Source organism: Chlamydotis macqueenii, chromosome 3, assembly GCF_036417535.1.
Source record: "Chlamydotis macqueenii isolate bChlMac1 chromosome 3, bChlMac1.mat, whole genome shotgun sequence".
NCBI lineage: Eukaryota > Metazoa > Chordata > Aves > Otidiformes > Otididae > Chlamydotis > Chlamydotis macqueenii.
In genome coordinates, this window is record NC_141558.1 from 5582071 (window position 1) to 5608533 (window position 26463).

At 36.1% G+C, this 26463-nt stretch overlaps 1 protein-coding gene across 6 annotated transcripts in view; it reads right to left on the minus strand.

Moving 5' to 3' along the window:
• Window positions 1–26463, minus strand: part of SUPT3H (SPT3 homolog, SAGA and STAGA complex component) — a 275033-nt gene that overhangs the window by 32325 nt on the left and 216245 nt on the right. For all 6 annotated transcript variants that reach the window (XM_086743502.1, XM_086743501.1, XM_086743503.1 and 3 more), the window contains 4 exons: window positions 24002–24114; window positions 23297–23404; window positions 22662–22850; window positions 20281–20391 (listed from right to left, as the gene is read on the minus strand). In XM_086743502.1, the coding sequence (XP_086599628.1) occupies window positions 20281–20391; window positions 22662–22850; window positions 23297–23404; window positions 24002–24114 (521 nt within the window). The remainder of the gene's footprint in view (window positions 1–20280; window positions 20392–22661; window positions 22851–23296; window positions 23405–24001; window positions 24115–26463) is intronic.

Consider the following 26463-nt stretch of genomic DNA (forward strand, 5'->3'; position numbering starts at 1 on the left):
AATTACCAGCATAAGAATAAGGCCAAAAGCAAAACCCTGGGCCAGATATCTCTGAATTTGTGGAAACTTGAAACACAGAAGTGAGTCAAGCAGCATGACTCACATGCCACCCAAACTAAACCTTAAACCCAACTGCTCAAGGATTTGAAGAAAGAGGGATTTCACAGGCAGAGCCAAGCTTGCAGTGCATCACATGGAAAATTCCTCTGAATATGGAGGAAATTGAGTTCCACTTCTTGCAAACAAAGCTTATAAGTGAGGTTAAAGGCAAGTGTGTGTGGACAGAGGTCTGCAATGATAAGGTCTGCAATGATACCACCTAACTCAGTGTTATATGAAATCATACTCAAGGAGACCAGACCTAGCAAGAAGAAAGAGTTTCCCTTCAAGTCAGGATCAGGATTGCCGATATTTTATTTTGGTCTTGGTAAGACGCACCAAAGATGATGCTACAAATATTAGAGATTAACTTGGTTTTCCTGGTCCAAGGTTGAGTTTTCACATTGCTTATATTAAAAGTATCTATTAGTAATCTATCCTCATTTAAATTGCTGCTTTATGACATTTATAGTTATTTTATGCTGCAGTGCTGAATCCATACACACAGTCCATGACCCTGCTTTTTAAAGTATAAGAGGAATGTTAAACAAAATAAAACTTCTTCCTCAGATGTTAATGATCTTCATGTACGGGCAAAAGGTACACAAAGAGAAAAAAAAAAGGCAATGCAAAGAAAAACTCACACAGAATACTCCAGTATAACTGATATCAGCACACTGACAACCTAGTTACTGACAAGGTTTTTGCAAGCATTGCGGAAAAAAAATAGTGTTTTGAAGGAAGTATTTGAAGGACAGTGAGATAGTTTTGTATATATTTATCACTTCTTCACAAGCTTGAGGGCCTCAACATGGCATAAACATTCTTGTTTGGATATGTTGTTTTGTTTTTTTTTAAAGTAGTATAAGTGGACAAGCAATGCTGCAATAGTTAGAATAAAAGGTCACAAAAATCCTGTTTGCCCTTTAGATTAAAATAATTCTATACATAAACTTTTCCATATACATAAATTAGTAAGGAAGGGGATGTGTGTGGGGCAGAAACAAGCCCCTATTAATTTGTTGCACTCTCATCATTGCCACAAAATTTGCTACATTCTTTACACACTTTTTTTGGTGACCATTAAAGGCTTTCATCAGTGGAGACATGAAGTATGAGGTTCAGCAAGTAGATCTTTGAGAAGTGGTCTATTCACCTCAAATTATGGAAAAATTTGAAAATCCTCCTGGTTGATCCTTCCTAAAGCAGTCATGGTCACCATGCAACACGGAGGTGTTGGAATCCCTCCTCCTCTGCCACAAATCCATCCCAGATGGCTAGCACGGAAGACAGAATGAGGTTTAAACTAAGAGATCATCTTGTTACCTCTAGGTGCAGGAATATCTCACATTTTTCTGAAATGCAGCGCACAATTGCTGACGTGATGGAATTTAACGTTGTTTATATACACATTTTAGATCTGCTTGCTCAATTTGTGGAAAAGAAGATTTTGGCAAATACAGAGTGAAAATACATGTATGTGCTTAGTATATTTAGCATTTACATGTATTCATAAAAAAACAATTCATTATATTAGAAGATAATACTGAGTGAAAATGTTGATGTAGTCTCTTCCATATGCCAAAAGCTTGCGTGGGTATAGGAATAAAGAACATACATACTCAGAGACACTAACGTCTTGTAAAGCAATATGTTTCTGTTATACACACTCCAGACTTCCTAACAGCTGCATATTTTAATATACATAAACCCATACTTGAAAAATAATAAAATGTATTAGTTTTCCACATTAGGCATTTATGACCTAATTTAGGAGAGTATTACATCTTTATAACTTTTAAAAGACCCATTTTGATAAAACATCCCCATAAACAGACTGAGAAAATCAGGGTAACAAGCATCTGTTGCTGCGTTGTTTTCTTAATGGGGTAATAAAATAATAACACATTTTTATAACTTTTCACAACAATATAAAGTATTAAAATTGAAACTGATATTGAAAAATGTTCTCATGGTCCATTTTATTTTATTTTTCCACTATGTAAAGTTACAGTACTTACCAGATTAATATTAATATATCTTAATTATGTTGACACAATGGAAATTTGCCAAAGACATTCAAAGAATGGAAATAACTTGTTATTTCCACTGCTCTAATTAAGGTGGTGTATTTGGTCCATTTTATTCACAATAAAGGGGTAATACGAATACTTATAAGAATTTATAGAGACACTGCATAAAGGAATGATGACCCAATTTTTCTGAGAGTTTGAAAAAAAAGATTATTCCATTGACTTTTAAGACCAATGCTGATTATTTTTTCTAATCTATCTGTTTATAATAAAATATAAAAATTTCATTTCTGAAAACAAATGTCATTGTAAACAAATGTGATTACATAATCAATAGCTTCTTCCCAAAAACTTATGTTACATAGTTGTGATGCTTAGAGATCAGACTCCATTGTGTAACACAAAATAATGAATAGGTATGGAAAATTATAACTTTGAAGTGAAATTGTTATATTTAGAAAGGAAAATTACCACAAATTTTGCAAATTATTTTCTCTGAAACTATGCACATGAATATCAGGAATTCAAATTGGGTAAGCTGCTGACCTGCATTCAAAGTGGATTTGCACATTTACAGTTCACCAAAGCACCAGCAAAATATGATTTATAGCTCTCAGGGATAGAAAGGACCATCCAATCTCACTTTGCTGCATAACACAAGCCACACTATTTTCTTGAATCAGCTCTCCAGATCCAATAGTTGTGGTTGAACTTGAGCATAGCTTTTGCAGAAACTTCTTGATTTTAAAATTTCCAGTCATGGGCAATCTGTCACAATCACTGGTTAAGTTATTTCAGCACTTAGTTACGCTGTTAATATATATGCCCTATTTCTCATTTGAATTTGTCTAGCTTAAATGTCAAGCTGCATACTAGGAGAAGGATGCCTCCCACCTAACCTAGAGCTCTGCAATGTTAATGTCTACACACAGAAAAGAAAGGCATTTCCACAGCATGGTTCACTTGACTCCTCTTAAACATCTACCTTAGGAAGAGATAAATTACAACCCACAAATGCTTATTTCTCTCAATTGACTGTAAAGGAAATGTAGTCATTGTGCTCAGATATAGATGTTTGTACCTAGCCAGAGGAATCCCACCCTGAATATCCTTATAACTTTGATTACTAGGAGTGAAAAAACTAAAACAGGATATTTTTCCTCTTTAGTAGGTCCTTGAAGACTGACTACACAACACTTTCTTCAGTTTGATAAACTCCACAGACACAGCACCGTGTGTACCTCCAAGATGGAATTTTTTAGTCTTTCACAATTTTTCCTAAATCTTTGAACCCTCTCCAGTTGTTGAGGTTTTTGCTAAAATATAAACACCCAAAGCGGAACGATAGTTTAACTGTTTTCCCTGGTACAGCAGAAAACTCTTCTATTGCCTGTTCCCCTGCCTGCCTGCCCAAGGACTTCATCAACTTCTTCGGCTACAGTGTTGTACTGGTCCTATCACGCTCTACCGATTCCTCAAGACTCCAGGACACTCTTTCAAAATCATTACTTTGCAAGATACAGCCCCACAGCCTATAAACGTTGACCGTTTTCTGAATTCACAGATGAAATACTTAACATCTGGCTCTTCTGGAATGAAAATACTTTGCTTACACTTCATTTATCAAATGGGAGCTCAGTAACTCTCTGTCACTAACTTGTCCTCCTCATTACTTTACAATCCCCAATTAACTTTTTTTTCCAAAAATATTTGACAAGGAAACTAGACCCTAAATAAACTCCACTTGGAGAGTTTGCAATGTAAATTTTCCAAACCTGCAATACTCATGATGAATGCAGAGCTCCAGTCACTCTGCCTGTATCTATCTTGTAAAATACAGCATCAGGGACTTCTCAGGCTAACCAGCAAAGCCTTATTGCCTTTAATGCACTTGACTCCAGATTTCTTCTGCACCTTGACAAGACGCCCTTCCAGAATCACATCTTCATAGCATGAAAAGGAGGGTATGTGTTGAATTTAGTTGATACATGGCTTAAAAATACATGGTGGTGTTTTCATGTGCAAAGCTTCCCGGCATGGTGTTGAAGAACTACATAGGTAAGAATATCCAGATCTGGATAGTCTGGGTTTGTCTCTCTGACTTGATATTGCAATGTCAGTCTCATTTATAATGGTAAAAGTCAAAACTTCCCAATATCTAGTGCTGTTCTTGGGGTATATGTCAGTAAGCACTAAAGCCAAAAGGTTGCTGCTGACTACAGGCAACTGAATAATACTGCCACATCAGTTTAAAGTGAATTTTTTTTTCTTTTTTGAAAAAGACATTATTAGAAACCTTGAACCTACAACTTCTTAAAAATAAAGTTTATGAAATTGGGAATTGTTTCAATGAAAAAAATAAGAAATATAAGGGGTTGCTTCAGCAACCTAAAGGAAATTGTGCTTTGATGAATTGGGAAGTGTGCAACAAATTAGGGAAAGTAAAGAATACTGTGTGTGGCAGTAAGTTTTTCTTACCCTATAATACAACCGATAAAGATTTCTGGCTGAATAACTCTGGCCTAGTTAGCTTTTCATGTCCGTCTGAGAGCTCTCATGTCAAGCTGCCAGCTCAGGCTGAACGCAGATAAACTGGAATTCCTCTCCACTCGCCTATATTCCAAATGCTCCATCTTTGTTCACCAAGAACCTCATGACCACCACCACCACCATCAAGATGTATAACAGGGGTGTCATCTCTGATACTGGATACTCTCTATGTTCACACTCAGATTACAGCTATATTTTATCCTTTTCTTCCCAGACAACAATCCTAGTGGCACGTAACTGCCTTCCTCACCCTTCGTCCCGATTCTGATCTTCTCACTGAGGAAGTTACAGAAACGCTTGTGAATCTAGCTTTGAAAAAAGCCAACATTTTATTGTTTGTACCAAGTCATAAGGCTCCTGCCAAGCTCATTTTTCTTGCCCATCACTTTGAATCTTCCTTTCAGCTGCGTTCATTAAAGCGACTTTTCATTTTCCTATATGACGTATCCTCCTCCTGCACACCTACCATCAAATGTCAGATTCCAACCTGGATCAGTGCATTTGCTGTGCACACACCAAACGTTCAAGCCAGCCCATCTTTTGCACTGTCTTTTTGGTAGGAAAAAGCAAACAGCAGACTAACTTCATCACCCACTGTCACTTAATTCTTAAAACTCTTCTGTGCTATGACTCCTACAGAAAAAAATTCTCATACTAACTGGATAATTTATGTACTAAGGCCACTTCCTCACAAGCTAAACAATACTATCTCTCTTTCATTCTCCCGTTCATTTTATCAAATCTTCTCATTTGTCTTCTATATATATTGTAAAATCTTTTAAGCCATCATTAACTTCTGTTCTTCATTTGTGTATTACAAATACAGAGGAGTCTTGGACCTTGACTAATGTTCTTACATTGGTAGTGAGATTTTTTTCCCTTTTTTAAAGTTAAATGACAATTTACTTCTGACATGGAAGTTGAGACTTCTCACAAAATCCCACTTTTAGGAAATACCATCATGCACCTTTAAAAAACCACAATAAAAAAATATATTTCAGGCTGCGTATTCAAAATATCTAGTCACTTTTGATAATTTGGAACTAGTTTAAAATTATGTCTCAAAATAAATATTCCTTGATCACATGAATGTCTTTCAAGGTGTTATAAAGACCCATGATTTACAGCTTTTTATCAATTTGTTGAGCCATCCAGTTTCTCTCTTTTGTACGTAGTTATTTCTTTTTATCTCCTAAGTATTGCTGTAGTAAATTATGGACAAAGATGGACCTACCTACCTAGTAAGCTATTAAATCTCAAGCTTCCTAAAGTGGCAACAAGCATATACCTTTCTTCTGTACCATATGCTTCGTTTTTACAAAAAAAAAAATCCTCCATGCACAATAGTAAGATTGTTTAAACTTTCTTCTTAACAGATGCAGAAAAAGCTTTTCCTCAGTGTGCTTTTCCTCAGAAACACCTAATCTACACTCTGTATCCACACTATATCTTCTGATAGTAATTTAAGTATCATATCTAAACACCAATTAGAACTACACTCTCCTTGATGGTAAATATTAATAATTTGTCCTCCTTCTCACAAGAAAAAAAAATACTCAAACCCTTCACCACTGACAAAATTAACCAAGTGAAATGAATATGTCTCACTTCCAGACCATTTGTATTGCAATAATTCTGCGCGGAGACTGCTTGCTTCCAGCAGTTTTATCACCTTCTGCTGTAAAACTAACACGTGTAGATCTCTAGAGAGTCTTATTTTTTTTCCTGTTGTCTCAATTCTGCACCATTAAAAATGACAATCCTGTCAGCACATCACCACGTTTAAAGACCGACCTGTCCCAGTACACAGCCTGAAATGTTACATTTGTACAATTTCTCCAGGCTGGATACCAACCTCTTCCCTACCTAACCTGCCAGTGTTCACAACCTGCAAATGCACACATTTATTGTGTGATTTTTTCTTATTTTTATTCATATTCTTTATTATTAGTATTAATATTTATTATTATTATCCTAGCATTATTGAAATTTAAATTACATTAAATTAGAAGCATATAATTCTTAGGCAGAGTTCTTAGCTGTGGAATTCATTCCAAAGTGGTAACACAGAACAGGCTGATTTTTAACCACTCAGCTATATTCCATATTCCATAGTCAATGGAATCAAAGGCTGAAGGAAACCACCTATTTGACCCACATTCTCAAGGCCTTGTAGAATAGCTCAGGGTCTTTAAAAAAGACCAATACGTTACATTTTTATCCATGTGCATATGAACTAACATAAATACTCACAGAGACATGGAAGAGTGTCTCACCAAGGAAAAATCCCTCCTCATATCCTCTCTCCTGTAACTAAGTGTCATGGAGGAAAGGGTGTAACTTCTACCAATAAATACCTAAAGATCTTAATCATTGAGAAGGTAACAGAATTATCCAGGATGATATAACCAGGACTAAGGAGCTCTTGGTTTAAAAGCCAGAAAATCATCCTGATGATTGTGAAATTTTGTCACTGTAGAAGAGTAGATACAAGAGATGGACTTGAAAGCCCCAGTTGAAGCTTTAATCATAAACTAGACATCACAGTCACAAATATAAGCACAGTAGTACACAGCACTAAAATCATGACTGGTACCTGATTAACTTTTTTTCATTTTCTGCAGTCTGATATTCCTTTCAAGAATTTCCCTTAATTTCATGATTTTTCTCTAGTTCTGTAAACAACACAATACTGACCCAGTGCTATATCCCACTTAAGTTGAAATTCTGTTAAATATCTTCCAAAACTTTCCAATAAGGTAAATATCACAAGGCCAGAAAAAGGATCCAATCTTAATTTCATCCCATTTTTTGCCTATTCCTAGTATTTTTAAAGGACCCTTAACTATCTTCTCTTATTCTGGCACCTACCTTTCCAGTACTCACAGATACATAATTTGCACAGCTGAGCAGTTTCCATGCTTATTTTCAGAAAAGGACCACAGTAAAAATAACTGAATCTCAAATTTCTGTCCACTTCTTGCTTAAACAATTCTCTCTTTCCACTAAATATATTTTTAAAACATTCTACCTTTCATCCCAGCAGTAGAAATGCCAGAATCTACTACTGGTGCCTTTCAGGTCACCATCACTGACCAGAGAATTACCGTAAATTAAATGTCCAGAGAAACCAAGATGCCAGGAAGAATCTCTTCATGTACAAATACTAAAGCTTTTCACATGGCAAAGACTATTTTCTTAGTTTGGTTTACTAATATACATTTAGATATAGATATATATACATAAATTATAAAAGTATATTTCTCTGCATCTCTGTTTACATCTCTGAAAATCCTTTCCTCCTACAAGCATACTCCTCCATCTTTTTCTCCTATGTGCAATAAATTTTTAAAAAAGAATGTTGAAATAACAGAAGAATCAAAACATGTATTACTAATAATACTGAAAGCCTCAGTTTAGCACTTGTTTTTGTCAGACTGGAGGTATAGTTTAAAAATTAAGCAGATGACTGCTTTGCTGAACTGAGGTTTACATGACCTTGAAGTTAAAGTCAGAAAGATGGAATAATGCAAAACCTCAAGGAAAGGAAGAAACACAGAAACCTTAAACTGAAATTCATAAAATGTGCTCAGTTGCCTCAAACCTGGTGGTTTAGTTTGATTCTGCTAGAGAAATATTTGCAAGCAGTACCAAGTGTGAAGTCAGGCTCCCTGAAATGGGTCGAGTTTGGAGAAAAGGAGAACTTTGGTGTTAAAGAGGTTTTCTAGCAAGCGTGTAGCAGTGTTGCCTTCTGTTACCTGGAGGCACGTCAGAGAGATAAGGGGAGAACCAGCATTGTTGCCACAGGAGACAGAGAGGACAGAGCACACAAACCATTTTTTGTACCACTGCTCACAAAACAACTTTTTTTTGCTTTTAGCGATATCAAAGATTTAAATGAGAACAGACACCTCACTGTGCGGGGCATGGTAAATGGACAGAAACAAAACACAATGTCCCTGTTTAAACTCCAAAAATCTTTTGTCTCCTCCTGTGTGCAATGCCTAGCTCAACAGGTCCTCAACTCTGAGTGTTATTTTAGAACATCATGAACAAGAGAGTAGGCCACTAGAATGGAAAATAACAGATAATAAGAGTTATAAAAAAATATTTCCACTTGGTCTTGGTGTTCCCAGATTATTACTTGTTCATTTTCAGATTTACCTTGTTATTCAGAGATTTTACGTTCTTTATTTGCAAAGTGACAAGTCACTAATAGAATTACAGAATCACAGAATGCTTTGGGTTGGAAGGGACCTTCAAAGGCCATCCAGTCCAACCCCCCTGCAAGGAGCAGGGACATCTCCAACCAGATCAGGTTGCTCAGAGCCCCGTCCAACCTGGCCTTGAATGTTTCCAGGGATGGGGCATCCACCACCTCTCTGGGCAACCTGTGCCAGTGTTCCACCACCCTCAGTGTAAAAAATTTTTTCCTTGATGCCAGAGATGTCCACAGGTGTAGCGTCTATCCAAGCTCAATACAATAGGACAAGTCTGTCAAGTCTTAGTATTAGAAATAACATCTAAAATGGAGATCCTGTTCACAAGAAATTAAGTTCCTTGCAATTTTCCTCACCCATAGATTAATTCCAACTCAGTTATATGACATGATCCTAAATGTCTCATAATGTTTCATCTAGACAGCTCACATCCTGTGCTACAAAGCTGCACAGCATTGCCTCAGACTCACACAGCTGCTGCATTTCACATCCGAGCCGGCTCAGTCCCTGCTGTAGGTGAACTGACAACCATGAGCAGGTTTAGTTCGTAATTTAAATCTTTCAGGGAAAAAATATGAATGAATGCTCATGTTCAAGGGAAAACTGAAAGAGTTGTACAGAATACAACTGTAACAACTCATCTCGCATTATATAATGTTATAAGTACATAATACTGTCCAAAATATAACAGACTCACAAAAACATGAAACCCGCAGGGAGCTGCACTATTCCGTGTAATGATAAGTGAGAAAAAAAACCCACGTTCTTGTTAAAATTCTTCAGTTTTGTTCTTAAGATTCTTCAGTTCTCAAGCTTCTATTTGCTAACCTTTGTACCAGAAACTACATGCTACATGGATGAAATGTCACTATACTTAAAAAAAAAAAAATAAATTATTGAAGAGGGGCACATTTATATCTCTTTCCTTTGTGTAATATCTTGGAACACTTAATTAAGTTACCTTTTTTTCCCTAGTATATGCTGTAGAATTATATTTGCTTACCTTCCCCTTGAAGCAGATATTTACGTAACTGTATTACACGTCAGATTGCCTTGAGCAAAGTACCAGAAGTCAGATTCTCATTTATACCAAAGTCTTTTAAGCCTCTCAGGAGGCATATAAGAACACACACTTCATTTAAAAAGTTATGTATTCCTACCCTTGGATACTTTTACATCAGTACAACTGTGTGTAAAATGTCTCTCATATGTATTCGAGGCCATACAATTAGGCAAAAATTATTATATAAGGCTTATGAGATTAGGAGTTGCTTTGCTTTATATGAGATATTCAGTTGATTGCAAACTTCATAGCCTACATATTATCTTCTCACTAATAGAACTAGTACACCTATTTGCTAAACCAGAATGTTTAAAATTATAAGATATGAAAAGGAAGAAAATCTTTTGGTACTTTCAGCGTAACATGCTTGAACAGGCAGCGACACAACAGAGCAGCAACCCTCCAAGCCATTCTGCAAACTGCATGAGCAGAGTAATTTCATGCCAGTATCTCCTACCTCAACACAACCACATCTATCCGACCTGAAAGCCTTGCGCGCGGCTTGCAACAATTCATGTACTGTGTCATGTAGTGGGACACTGATGGATGTGCAATCCAAGAATTTTAAATGTCCCCACAGGATATCAAATGCTATCCAGACCGTTTGTAAATACTTTCCCAGCGCTCTGCAGAAAATGAGCCAGTTCTTTTCAAACTTACTTAAATGACTTTTTTGTCTTATCTAAAAATCTATGTTCCTGTTTAATAAAATCATCTGGGCAACTTACTGTTTCATCGGTACTGCAAGTTTATGTCTGAGCGTTAAGATTACCCCCAGTAGAGACAGCTGGGAAACTGCAATAGAAAGTCAAGCAGCACATTTAATGACCAACGAACTTCTGGAAACTTAGTCCAAAATGATACATCATTGTGTCAGATGCTCTTAAGCAATATGCAGCTTGGTCTCCCTCTTTAGAAACATGAAACCCCCTGAAACCGCTACCACAAATTGTGAACCTTTTAAATTACTGCCAAGCCACCTGCTTTTCTCCAGGAAACTTCATAAAACTCTCCAAATTAGTAATGTCATTAAGTAAAGCTTACAGAACTGTTGCTATTCTGAAGGAGTATTAGCTGTTTAGTTTAAGGAAACCAAGGGGGAATTTTTATCCTGGAAAGAACCGTCATGTATATTGTATAATCTATTCCAAACAAAATGTTTTAAAATTTTCTTAAATATGCTATTCTTTCACATTTTAATCTTTCTGGGAGACAACCAAATAACCGTGTTCTCAGGTTTAAACTACATAACGAAGAAATTCGTTCAGGAGAGGCTATGCGAAAGATTCTCAACCAGTTTATGTCTCTTCAGATGGTATTAAGATCTATATAAATCAAACGTCTCATTTTGCATTTTTGAATGGCACTGGAAGAAATAGTGCTCGGATCGAAGAGGGAGCCTGATTTCCTCTGCTCATTCTCTTTTTTTGAATGGTTCTACACAGAGCGGGCAAGGATGGATTATAGGAATGCCTTCTGTCGAGGAGTCGGCCAAAACCGTACCATCTCATCTTGGAGTAATTTATCCAATAAGATGATTTAGAGGACAGTTCAGTGGCACCATTTTTGGAAGGCAAAAGCAGAGGGGAAGGAATATAAATCAAAGGTGACTGGCAGGTAAAGGATATATGCAGCAATCAGCCAAACCATGTGCACACTGGCACAAATTCAACAAGGTCATTTATAAAAATTTTAAGTCAGGAGTACACAAAAGGGGGTCTGGTGCTAACTAAATCCACAGATAGATTACACGCCACTGAAATAAACACTTCCAGATGCTGGCATACAAAAACCTTTTACAGAAAGAAATGTTTTCTTTCATAAATCTGAAAGGAGGAACCTTGGTTGGGGGTTGGGAGAGAAGGGAACTGGATTTCCAAACTGAGATTTGACTTCCTACTGATGTTATAGAATAATAACTCGTATTTTTCAAATGCACAGCTTTAACACTATAGAATAACAAATAACTACAGACAATAGCTGGAGGTATAGACAAACACATAAGTATATAACTGTTTAATAAAATAAAATGCTTTTTTTTGCTTTCAAAATGCAAAGAAAATAAAAATGTCGATTTGGCTTTTTCTAGATCAGAAACTGAATGAAAAGTTTTCCAATGCCTTTTGACATAAATACTTACATTTCATTTGTGAAAACTGATTAAGAATGAAATCCTGACTTCTTCAAAATCAGTATCAATTAATTTTGAATATCAATAGGAGCAGTATATAATAAATGGACACCTAAATATCAGAGATTTCTTATTTGGTTTCTATGTACCTAATTTCTTTTGGAAACAGCATTCAAATTTTTTAATCATAAAAGTGCTTTAGAAAAACTTAGATGTAATGTATCCACATTGTGTATGTTGAAGCAATTAATGAAGATTGTATTGTAGAACTTCTTCTCACCATTATTTTGGTATGAAATATGCAGAATGACATTTCTTTCAGCTAAGAAGTTGCAGACCAAACATGAAGCTGAATTTTTCTTGAAGATTAAGGCACCTAAAACAAACTTGCTTTTCAAAATGTTCTGTTCTGTTAACCTCCACAAATATACCGCCATACTATCTTTTATATTTTCAAAGTTTCCCTCTCTTCTCTTCACCCCCAGAATCTGCTCGTTTAGTCTCTCACAAGCTCAGCTTTCCAAGGTCTTCAGCTACTACTCCACAAACTCCGTTTTCTAAGGGAAGTCAGTATAATTGTTACCAAATTGAAATTACTAAAGGTTTGTAACGAACTTCAGTATTTTTCACAACAGAAGTGGATTTACAGGCTGAAAGAGTTGGGGCTGTTCAGCCTGGAGAAGAGAAGGCTTCGGGAAGACCTTATTGCAGTCTTCCAGTACCTCAAGGGGGCCTACAGGAAAGATGGGGAGAGACTATTCAGTAGGGCCTGTTGCGATAGGATGAGGGGTAATGGTTTTAAAATAGAAGGAGGTAGATTCAGATTAGACATCAGGAAAAAATTTTTTACATTGAGGGCAGTGGAACACTGGCCCAGGTTGCCCAGAGAGGTGGTGGATGCCCCATCCCTGGAAACATTCCAGGCCAGGTTGGGCGGGGCTCTGAGCAACCTGATCTGGTTGGAGACGTCCCTGCTCCTTGCAGGGGGGTTGGACTGGATGGCCTTTGAAGGTCCTTTCCAACCCAAACCATTCTGTGATTCTATGATAATATGATTAAGCTGAGCTCAATCAGGATCAATAACAACCACTTCTAAAACATCAGAAGTGAAAGGTCTTGACTAAGTATATAATTTGATTGTGAAACTATTATTTACATGTACATGTAACGTATTGAAGTCTACACTAGTTGCATTTATTATTTAAGGATCTATAAGAGTATAGGCAGGGCTGTAAAAGGGACAAATAATGTCTCTGCCAAATAGCATTCTCTGGTGTTACATGTTCTTCATGCAGGGAGTGTCACAAGCACGTAAACATGGTTTTGTAAATACTAATTGTTTTATGATGCTTAGGCAATTTTATGGGGCTGAAATATTTAACAGGAGAAGGTTTAGACCAGCAAGTGTTTTCATGCTGAAATGACTAGGAACCTGAAGGAGCATTCTCCGCAAAAAGTAAATACCCAAAAAAAGTTGGTTATACCCTCTGTTCATTCAGTGTGCTCCATTTACACATGCATACCTTGCTGAATTATGGCAATTGTCTTCCGCACAATTGTGCAGGATTACAATTTACATTTCTCTTTAACTAAACATCTAAAACACTTCATTTCAGAACCGGCATAAACTAGAGGCGACAAAGAATGTGTTTTGGAAATATTTTCTTATTTGCCTGTGGCCTTCCACTGTTGTAGCTGACTGCTTTGCTTTTAATTTCAGAGAAGACGATGTTAGCTGTACTTTTTACTAGAGTTGTTCTCTCACGGTACTACTTACAAACTGTTAATGTACTACTTACATGTACTACTTAAAACTGTTCATATCAAGGTTTCAGGTTATCACTATATATTGATCACAGAATAAATACTTCAAAAGAATTATTTATTGTTGCTTATTCTAACTGTTAGAAATACAATCAATTCAAATAACTTAAAATAATTTATCTAGAGAAATTACGCTTGTATTCCTGGTAAGAAATATCCATGTGATATTTTTGTGAACACCTTGGCATACTAAGTATTATTTAGACTAATATTAGGATGAATATTAGGATTATACCTATTGGCCCAGTCAAGACTGCAGATCATTTTCACTAAGCACTTTACAGAGATGTGTATTTTAGATTAATCTAAATATAACATAGTATTATTATTTTACTTTTTTTTTTTGCGCCAGTCTGTAGAAAGATTGAGCTTGTTATAATTTAGTTTGGTATTGATTCTGATCCCATTTAAATCCTGAAACTTACTGAAATCAATGATTGTGCCCTGTTGTGAAGGAAGTACAAGTACAGAACCAAAGTTTCGTGAAAAAATATGGAGTACCCAGTTCATGCTACACGATAAGGCAATTTGCTCTTTCTCAAAATGACTTTCCACTGACTTCTGTTGAACCCAAATACATTCTGTACGTGTAGGAGAAGTAATCCTCTTATTCTCTTCATTCTAAGATGCACTTCAATGTGTCTAACAGTTAGACCACTGATCTGAATGAACCATGAAATGATCTAATTGTGTGGTTATTGTCTCCACGTGAAGTGTTGTAATACCAATATCACTGTATTTGAGATCCTGGGATAAACTGAGCTGATGTTTAATGACAGGACATTCTACTCCTTAACTATCTAAATGAATAATAAGAAAAAGAACATGTGTAGAATAGTACAATTACAAATAGAGGTTATATAAAAATATTAGAATATTCATATATACTAATTTATTATCCAAATGTGTATTCACCTCTCAATACAAAAAGTCTGCTAATCCTATGTAGACATATTTCCCATTTTCCTGAACCAAGGAAGCAAGATTTAACCTGCAATGAATTAATATACATAAAATGTCTCACTTCCTGAAATGCACAGATCACAGAGAAAGAGATTAAGGTACAACACATGGAATTGTATCATCCCACGTGATGAGAGTTAGATATTTCCCTTTCCCGTTTTGCAAAATTACATGTCACTATTTTTTTTAATCAATTATTTATTTCTCTCTCCTTGAAAGTCTGGACCATGCTTTAAAGTAGGCAATACTGAGTACCCTCCAATACCATTAGTAGACAATATATGGATAAAATATATGTCTAGACTACCTTAGACGTGATACAATGCAGAAGAATCTAGAGTACACTTGCTGCTTTCCATTGTGGCTTGCACTTGGAGACAAAACCTAAATGCTCTAATTATGTTAGTCATTTTGACATAGCTATTAAGGTCAAAATAAATGCAAACAGATAATTTTCACCAGTTTAATGTTAGTTCGCATTTATCATATGATTATAAAACTTTCAAAGAGCTCTTTTTGTCCAAACCAACATCCATCAAATGCTGCTAAAGAATAAACTACTCAGCTTAACTCTTCTTCGAAAACTGCCTTATTAGGAACACTTACTGGCAAATCAGATGGAAGAGAGGGACAATCACGATGAAACAGCAAAAAAGGGAAAGATGTCAGAAAATATAAGGGTTGTGCTTTACAAAAACTTATTAACCAACTCAAGAATATGTCTTTTTAATATAAAATATTATCTTACACTTGCTCTTGCTTTTTAAATAGAAATAAAATCTAAATTTTATGTATGGGACTGAGTTATTCGGTAGTAAAAGATAAAACTTGTGCTTACATTCATATTTTCCATTTTAGAAGTAACACTAGTATTTTGAGGTGTTTACAAAATAGAAGTTCTTCACATGATTTCCTTCAGAAGTCTAGTCATCTTGGAAAGAAAGCATGTTTGCATTTGGCTACTAACACTAATGAGATTCATCTATTTCCACCAAGGTTCAGCCAGTCAAAACCAGCAAGATTTGGTGAAACTAAAAATAAAACATGAATCACACTAGTACGACTCAGCAGTACCAGGGTTCTAGCATACATACCCCAAACTGCAGCAGAATGCAAAATAATTTTGAACATCTGAATACAGGTCAACTTAGGTCAACTCTTTCTCAAAGCTGAAAGAATGAGGCTAGCAGGAGTCCTATCAGGATGAGGACGGTGAGACACTGTAACAGGTTGCCCAGAGAAGTTGGAAGTTCCCATTGTTGGAAGTGTTCAAGCTCAGGTTGGATGGGGCTTTGAGCGACCTGATTTAGTGAAAGGTGTCCCTGCCCACGGTAGGGAGGTTGGAGTAGATGATCTTTAAAGGTCCCTACCAACCCAAACCTTTCTATGATTCCATGCTTAGTATCCCGAAGTGCAGGGTGGAGAACTTAGAACTGTGGACTCCTGACACTGGGTATAAGCTCCAAATTTCTTTTTATATATGCAGAAACCTGGAGTCAGAGAACATCCATTATCCCATAATGCGCTTTGGTTTCCTCACTACCAGAATCAGTTATCATGACCCACCAGCAGGCATGCACGTCCATCAGCTACAGGTTCTATGAGAAATTCTTTATGGCAAGGGTTTCTCACAGTCAGTAAGCACCCCGGGATGCACATTCAAAGAACTTTTGGTTTGTTTCTGCTCTTCCCTTTCTCTTGTCCCTCATTCTGGTGTCACAGATACAAGATACAATACATTGCAATTCTTTCAAAGAAAATTGTCAAACACAGCATGTTAGACATCATCCCATTATTATAAAGAGAACATTTCAATGTATGTTACCAGAAAAAAGTTTGCTGTTTGAGATGTCCATAACAAATGTGTCATAAAAATCCAAGTGTCATGGCAATTATTATTGCTACTAGTGCTGTTCACCTCTATAATTGGTATAATGCTTGAAAATACTCATTATCTCTATTTCTGTCAAAAACATCCATCTAACAAAACTAATAGTTACCTGACAGTCTTGAAGTATTTATTTATTCACTTAGAACTATTTACATAATTCTCAGATAGTGACGTAACTGGTTCTGGGCTAAGCAGTCACCGGCCCACTATGACTGCATTTAGGAAACACCTTGATCTTCTGGGAAACCTATTCCCACAAGGACATCCCAGGACAAAACACACCAGTATGCTAATGCAGTAAGTGTAATCTTAGATTCATACTCAGTTAAACACTGGATGCTGAGTACAAAATGTCTCAATCAATATTGTTAACTCATAATATTAAAAATGATACAGAGTGAACTTCAGGGAGACTACTGAACGCCTCACACTAGGCAGCATGGCAAAAAGCCAAAAAACAATTTCAGGTAAATTAAAAATTATCTCACAAACAGAAAAGTAAATGTTTACCCTCTGCCTTGTATGATTGGCTAGAATGAGGTGGAAATTATTTAAAATGAAAAAATAGTTCAGAGCTGTCTATTAGTTCTTACTGTTCTTCTATAACTCCTCCTTACTGCTCTATAGTCACACATGCAAGAAAATTTCAGAATAGTACAGACCTAAATTAAAATAATGTATTAAATCCCAATAACTGCATGGTGAAAAAGCTCATGTAATATTACTTTGGAAGACAGGAAAGCATTTAACGTGGTTCCTTTTTCTTTCCCCGATCTTTTCTCAATGGTCAGCACTCCAGAACAGTAACATGCTTTTGTTTTCAAAAAATTGTTGTTGAATACTTCAGAGAAGTTATTTTGCCTATTATTCCTCATATGAGATTTCCTGTATGTTCCTAACACATGCCATGTTATTTGGGATAGATAAGTACACGGTTATGTTTCTAGGATGGATTCTACATTCTTCTTGTACACGTACCATAAACTTGCACTGGAGTAATATAGAATTTTGGCATTAGCAGACTTGCACTTTTTTGTTGTTACTATTGTAAGAATGCAGAACTATGACTTTTACTTAAAGTTTAGTCTAATCTATAAATTTTACGGACTGAATTGAACACATATAGCTCACTAAAATGGTTGTTTCTTCATTGCTTTCCTTGCTTCTGCAGTAGGACTGCTAACACGAATGGTAAACTGTCATCAGAAAACTTTGTGTAAAATATCCGGATGCGCAGAAAGATCCTTTCTCCTCGCCTACAGTAGACTCTGTCAGGGCACTAGTTGACTACAAAATCAGATCTGATGTGGACGAATGACCAACAAGCTTAAGAGAAACGGAAGAGCTGATGTGCAAATGTACATTCCTAACTTCTCCACATGACCTTCAGGTTAGCTTTAGGGGTGGAAACAGCTGAAAGCATGACTTCACTGAATCTAATGACAGATACCCATTCCATATTTCTATCCCTGCAGTTTTTAAAGTGTCACCACAGAATCACAAGAAGCACATTGAGTAAAACCACCTTTCCTCCTGTTTATGCCATCCTGTCTAGGAGGTCATGCAGATACACAAAGAAACTATTGCAAAGGCAGCAGCAGCAGGAGAAAGCAGAAATCACTCAAAAGAAGTGTTACCACAGTACTGTTCAAAATGCCTAGAGATAATATTTTTACTACAACAGTGTGAGAGTTTGGCAATATGAAAAGGAAGTCAAAGGAAGCATCAATCTACCTTCATATTTTCCGCACCTGTAAGGAATTTACAGGAAGTTTGGGGTACTTCCATTTTGGACAACTGTGACAGCAATGTTCGTCCCCAAAACTGCCACTGAGGGCACATTGACAGGAAAAGCGGGCAGATTGGCAGGCCTAAATGCACACTCTATAATAGCTCTCAAAATGCTTTTCCTGAACTTTCTCATTAAAAAAAGGAATCATAGTACATCTCTACAACATTTGTATGCATCTAGAAGATGACCCAAGATTGTCTCTTGGTCCTGGCTTGTTTAGAAGGAAGAAGACCTGCTCATCTCATCAACCACATTGACAGTAGGTAATGTCAACAAATCAAACGCTTCAGTTAGTTGTACTCCTTGGGAAGTTCACAAGATCGCAGGACATTAAAAAACCCCAACCCAAAACAGTCTTTCATTATATCTTGTGGTTGCAGAGAAATTTCAAACTTTGGTTAATAATTAACCAAACCACTTTTAGGTGAGGGAAGGGAGACTTACCTCTCTGCAATTGTTTATGTAAGCTCTTTACTTCTTTGTAATAAAATTAAATACATTCTCTGCTTTCTGAAGCTATTGCCATGTTCTTAGCTACATCTTTTAGCAAACTTCTGCTAAAGACACTTACCTATTTTGGACTAGAAATTCTATCCTATGCTTTACGTGATATTAATCCAGCATTTGTGAGTGGCAAAAGAGAGGTAAAATTACGTAAAGATAATTCATTGTAAATATGTATCAACTGTCATTAATAAACCAAATATTTAGTGCCATTTACAAAAGCATTGATCAGTTTTGACACTAGGGAAATTATAACTTTAGATACTCATTTACTCTTATTTTTTTCCTGTTCCTCGCTTTTGAATTCAAGTCCCACTATTTCCTTGATATTTATGGTTTTCACATGCTTCTGTATAATTTTTAAATACATGAATCTCCTCCAAATTCAGAATAATTTTACTTTCCTAAAATCCCTCCAAAAATGGACAATTTCTTCCCAATTTTTAGGAGCTCTAGCTTGGTGTTTTGAGAGGGTTTTTTCCTATAATGATTTCTTTGACAGTCATTCTTTCCTAAATGTAGATATCCTGAGGTAAGCAAGGATATATGCCACTTAGAAGAGCAGATAAGAAGAAAATGACCCCAATTTATGACATCAGAGATAGACTACTTGCACACTTTTATCAGCTGACAAAAATTAAATAAAGAATCCGTTTGGCTGCTCTGAACAATGGATTTGCAATTTGCATAGAAAAAATTATGGCAAAACCTCACAGCCCATCAGTGTTTTACCACAAGCTCAGTTCTATTACATTTTAGTGGAGGTTCAAAGTTGTCTAAAGAAACCATTCTCTTCTTTCTCCAGCCATAAATGTGTCACTTGAGAGTTCAGCTTCCAACAGGAGCAGTATCTGACACACAACTAATTTTAGAATATAAAGTGCTCCTCACCATATTGGAATACATATAATTTAAAATAACTGTAAACCTAAACTTTGCAAAAACAGAAAATTCAAGCACTAACAAAAAAGCATAATTTGTAATTGAAAGAAAATAATATTTAAAAGAAAAAAAAACTTTTTTGTCTTTCCAAAAAGAGACAGAAATTACTAAGTTTTATTTCCCAAGAGAATTATGCCACTTTTATAAAGAAAATTACAGTCACCACAAATTGCTCTCAACAATTCCAAAGCTTCTTCATTTGACCACTTGAAAATCAAAGTTCTTTAAGATTATAAATATAACTTTTTATAACTCTGTTATTACGTACTGTGAATGGGGAAAGGGGGCCAATCTTGTGGCCATAGCGTCGAATGGCCTCTCTGATGTGGCTGGGCTGGATGGCATCGCTTTGAGCCTCTGTACCACAGGCTGCAGTGCTCTGCAACAGAAAAACACATAAATTGTTACTAAATCAAAAACACACAACAGACCTACAGTGCATAAAGTATGAAAACAAACCTTTATAAAATGGACCTTTTTTTTTTTTCCTGAGGATACACATCATTGCTGCCACACACTACATTAGAGAAAAAAGCTATTAACAAATCAAAGAGGACTTTTACATGAACTTTGCTTAAGAGACCCAAAGAACACCATATTTGTCCTCTTAAATCTTTCACCTAATGCTGCTGTATCTTGCAATTGAAAAGAGCAGAAAATGTTCAAACTAAAATGAAAGGGTCGTATAAGTCATACTGCAATAACCACAGAAACTATTTTTAAAACATTTCAAGCTCTCATTATGATGTCAAGGGATGGGGAAAATACTGAAGAAGTACCCAAAGTGGAAAGCAATTTGACACAGAATCGCCATTAAGGAATATCAGATTGAAATTTGAAGATGAAACATGAGACATAACGGTGTTAGAGGGATGCAAAAATATTTTAATTACCTCAAACTGGAATGTTTTCAAATTTCAAATGACTTTTTGGATTAAGGACTCTAAATAGGAAAAATAAGAATTTACTGCTATTAGTCCATTGATTTTACAAAAATATCCCCAGGATTTTAAAAGGAAAAGTTACTCTTTTCTCCTTGCCAGTCAAAATGAAATGTTGGTTTAAGTTCCATCTAGACATGGCTGCTTGCCAGAATTCAGACGACGAATCAGAACGATGGTTGCTTGGTAATAAATTCATGATAACTGTGTTAGTGAATGCACTAACAACAAAAACTTAAATTATACACTGAAGTTTAATGCACACACATACACAGGCCCCTCATACATTTACACTACATAGTAATGCTATCAAACGTGGGATATTTTTTACAAAATGTTTTATTTTCAAGAGTGCTGAGTCCACTGGAGCCTGTGCATGTTACACAGAATTATTCATAATACGATGGCAGATTCTTCCCTTGCTGATTGACATGCATAAAGGGAATATGAAACTCAAATATTTTCTGCTGGACTGGGCCTTCATGGACTAAGAATAACATTCTTCACCAAGTTAACTCATTTGTCTCAATGTCTCAGTTATATCCAATATATACTTAACCAAATTGGATAAGTCATAGGAACATTTCATTAAAACTCTGAGCTTTTTAGAATACAATTATTTTAAAAGGCATTAAGTCAAACACTAAGAAGTTAAAATAAACTCAAAACACTAGTGAAATATAATGTATCAAGAACTACATCTCCAGCTAAATTCTTTTTCCTAGGAATTATAATGGGAATCAGCCACAGAAATCAAACATAATATAAAAAAGGAAGAGGAAAAAGCAAAAGTCTTCAGAGAGGTTTTTAGGACTCACTAAAAGCTTTCTAAATGGAGTATCAGGGCAGAGAGAAAGTTGAATGCATTAGGAGTATCAACACCACTGATGACACTAGAAGGAGAAAATACATATTTTTCTATCTGTCATTGTAAAAATCACTGGTTTAACTCTGTGAAAAATAAGTATGTGTTTCAGGAGAATAAAAACACACATGAGAGAAAATCACAAGTCAGTCCACTGTTTTGGAGCAAAACATGTACTGCCATCACATGTTTTCAAAAAAGCCCTAAGTGACTAACATAGTGCTTCCTATCCAGTTTATTTAATCAACTCTATTTCCCTTGTGGTTTTAAGGTACATATATTTCTCTCAGATAGAATGCCAAGGTTCTACAACAGAAGATAGGAATTGTAATATTTACATTTCACACACTGAATACGAGACGTCCATATTTTATGCAAAGTAAACAAATATTTAGATTGAATGCAACCAACTGGCATAAAAATAAAGCAAGTCAAGCAAAGTTGTTATAGGCAAAGAAGGCAGTTGCCTAAGGCTACCGGGAGCAGGAAAATCACAACCACTTCTTTGCCTACTTCGCTTATGTTTTGACCCTCAAAACGTACGGTAGCTGCTACTGTCAGAGTAGGGGATGATTATTTTGGGTGGTGTCTACCACTATGGCAGTAGAGGAGCAGCTCATCTCAGAAGCAGCAGTTGGTACCTCAACAAAATTCAGTTTGCAGGCATTATGGAGAAGCTTTAGCCTAGTTCTGACACAAAACACAACAAATCAAACATTTCACCCTACAATAACATTGGTAGTTAACGTGTGATACAGGTTAAAATTAATACTTAAAATGAGACACATTATTTCCTGAAGATGTTTTGATTTCTTTTTCTTTTCAGGCTTGTCCACCAAATACCTTTTTTCTTTTCCTTTGCTTGGATTTGGTAGAGTCCTGTCCAATTCCACCATTCCCCAGGGCTCCTGATGGGGTTTTCCCAAGATGTTGCTGTCCTGTGGATGCTGGGGGTGTGGGAGTAGGAGGCGGCGTGTTTTCAGGAGAGTCAAGACCGGTCTTCACACTTGTAGATTGCCCTAAGAAATGTGGCTATAAAAGCAAGATGTCAAACAGCCATTACATAATCAAATCACAAAAAAAAATAATTTTTGCCCTCTTAGATGAGTTGTAATAGAGAATTCCGTTTGCTCATTCTAGAGGTTACTATAATATCTATATGATGGCAATGCATGCAATACAGCACTTATTGCACTTGCCACTGTTGACAAATTTAATCTCCAAATCTGCGATAGAAAGAGTGTTCAATACAGAGTAGGAATTTCCACCCAATAAAAGAGGATTTGCATTTAAATATAAAGATGCCTTTAAGAGTTTAACATTTGAAGCCATAATTTAATGTCTTTCCATCTAAACTCCATAACAGAAGTCTGTATCAATATCAAATTCAATAACATCTATTTTAAAAGCAGCAAACTACCAAATACATGTAAAAATAAAACATAAAATGCATAAATATGTGAAAAAGCAAGATTTACCTCAGTAGAGTTGTGATACTGTATGAAGGTGGCAGATATGGCATGACTGAATGGGTCACCAGCTTTGGGAATCATGTCCTGCTTAACCAAAAGGGCCAAGTCCACCAACTGGAGGGGTAAAAACAGCCAACAAGCGGGTAGGTTCACTGACATGGTACTTACTATGAATGCCATCGTAACAATGAAGAGAGAGTGGAGTTGTGGGTTGAGGCAGAAAACCAAAACTATTCAGAGATATTTCAGCCTAAGGAACCTTTCTTTTCCACTTCTGTAAATATATGGAGTAATCTATCTACCCAAGAGGGCTCGACTTGGCACTAAGGTAACGTTTTGTTTTCCAGGAAATCCTGCTTTTTAATCCAATTGTGCAATGGGGTTGAATGAGCCTCAGCGCGCTGCCAAAGGTCACATAGCAAAGTATGCGGTTTCAGTCTGGACTTGAATAAAGTTCGTACTGGACTCCACTCTCCCCTGTAACCATTCTAAAATATTTCTATTTGTGTATCAGATGGACGAATACAGCACGCTACGCATCTGTCATACAGGAAATTGAAAGGCAGACAGGAATCCAGTTAGGTTTGCTAGCTGGAGGAGCGATTGCAGGCTTCTGAAGGGGCTTACAACACAGTCACCTGAGGCTGAAGCAGATCCAAGAGTAATCAATTCATTTTGTTTAACTAGATTTGAATCAGTATGCTCACTTACCTGTGCCACAGTCTCATATGCTAAGTACGCCAAAATCTCCATCGCAACTGCATTTGGCTTTATTTCCATACTGCTACAATCCAACCAGTCGCGAAACTTGGATGCTTTCTTTGCTGTCAGTTAAAATCACAAGGGGGAAAAGAAAAGTTAACAACAGGTAGGGCAACAAAATGCATTTTTCCAGTCATAGAAAATACTGCAAATGTGAAATAAGGAGTGTAAATTAATTTGACCAGCCAAGGAAGGAATTATCAAAATGGATTTAGTGGGGAAAAGACATTTCATACACAACACTTTGGAGACCCATAAGCAGCATGGAGTAAAGAGAAACACACGGTTTTTCTCACATGGGAGATTTCAGAACAAGGAAAGGTCTACCTGAGAGAACTGTAGACAGGACAAACCTGATTTTGAATATATTATTGTAAAGGATTGTATATGATTACATCACATCTTTGATGAATGAGAGAAAGCACTAGAAGAAATCAAGACAAATCTGAGTCCAGATAAAATGATATAATTGTATTAACAACAGCGAAGACAAATGAAAAAGGACAGAAGATCTAGGAAGTCCTTTTGTTAACCATGCAGGGATTAGGTGCCAACAAGCTAGCCAAAACGATTTCTAGATGAGCGTTTTGAAAATGTGCTTTGGATATAAAGAAGTAAGGATAGATGTAGATCTGCAAATGACCAGCACTCATATGAGAACTTCACACTGTTAACGGATGAGATCACTTAGGAGAAAGTACAGACAAAAATATGTCACTGAAGACAAAAAAAAACCAAAAAAAACCAAAGCAACTGAAAAAGCATGAAGGTGACAGCAGGACCACAAAATGTTTCCGAGAATTTAAATTTGTAACCCTGTAGTACTTGATCCTTTGATGGACCTTTTCTTTCACTTGCTTTAAAACTGCACAGAAATACGTGGTGCTGTAATGACGAATATATATTGTTACAGTGGGCTTCTTGAAGTTCCGTCCAGATTTATTCTCTTGTGACATAGTTTTCACAGGTTTATATTACAGTAAAAAAGGGTTTACTACTTTGAACATATCAAGAAATTAATTTTTTACTAAAAGAAAAGAAAATAAGCAAAAAAAATAGTCTTTGTGTTTTTTTTAAACAATATTCTGCATGATCCGCATGACAGCACACAGTGCGTGCTGTCTATTTGAGTTCATATTATGTACTTGAATTTGTGCATGGGTGTGTCTCTCTACTATTTCCTAAGCACTGTAATTTTCTTATTCTTTAATGACATTAAAAGTCAGTGAAAAGAACAGTATAGACATGACCTTTTGAAAACACTGTGCAAATATCATTGACATATTTTTATAGATCACAACCCTCTGGTCAGCAAGACAATTTTCTTCTGCAAATTTAAGATTTCTATTTGTTCTGTCTCCAGATGATAATTTTGGGGTTTTAAAAATGACTTTATCACAAACCTCTCATTTGCTGAAGTCACCCTAATCTGAAGTATCATTTATCTAATGGCTCACAGATGTGTGATGCCAAATTATAAGTAAGCTTACAAAACATCTTGAATTAGGAAAAAGAAATGCTTAGAAAACATGTTTTCCTACATTTGCTGACATTTGCTGATACAGAACAGTACTTCATACATGTCATTTATTTGCCATAAATGAGTCACTCTTTCTTTGAATTTAAAAGGAAAAACAAGATAAGGTCTCTCATTTAAAGACACCATTGTGTTCAAGTCTGTGTTGTAGGATCATGTGCTGTTTTGTCATCATTTTTACTGGCTCCTTCACCTCACTTTCTCTGACATTTGACCTAAAACCTTAGTCATCACTTAACTGCTTCTGTAATGATGTTTTGCTACATGATCAAGCCCATTAATTTACAGCTCATTATAGTTGTGGCCCACAAGTACTTCTAGTAAGCTGGTTTTCAGTGCTAGTAAAGCCCTAATTCTGTCATCATGTTATTAGTGTTGGAATGGCGTGTACTGATGAATTTGGCTAATGCTGAATAAATTCCACAGCAGGAGCTTACAGCTTAAAATAGAAAAGACTCTTTAGTAAGTTCTTTGTGTCTCTGCGGATAGGGAAATAAAAGCAAAACTTGCTGCTCTTCTCTAATTTTAGACGCATTCCGAAAAACCTGCAACCATGAAACTGTACTAATATGCTGACTGTAACACCACCACGACAGACTTCAGGCAAGTATGAGTGTTAATCCATTAACTGTTTACCAGTTCTGTCTTTGCAATCACCACTACCAGCACAGTATTTGAGCACGTAGAATGCTTGGTAAATATTCAAATAAAATACACTGCCTGACAGCCTGAAACCATGCTAAATTAATGCTCCCAGGAGTTACACAGACAAAAAATTTAAAGTTTTATTATTGCAGATGAAACAAAAGTGCTTTCAAAAAACACGAGGTTCTGCTGCGTTCTCTATTACATAAAATAATAACTGAACATCTTA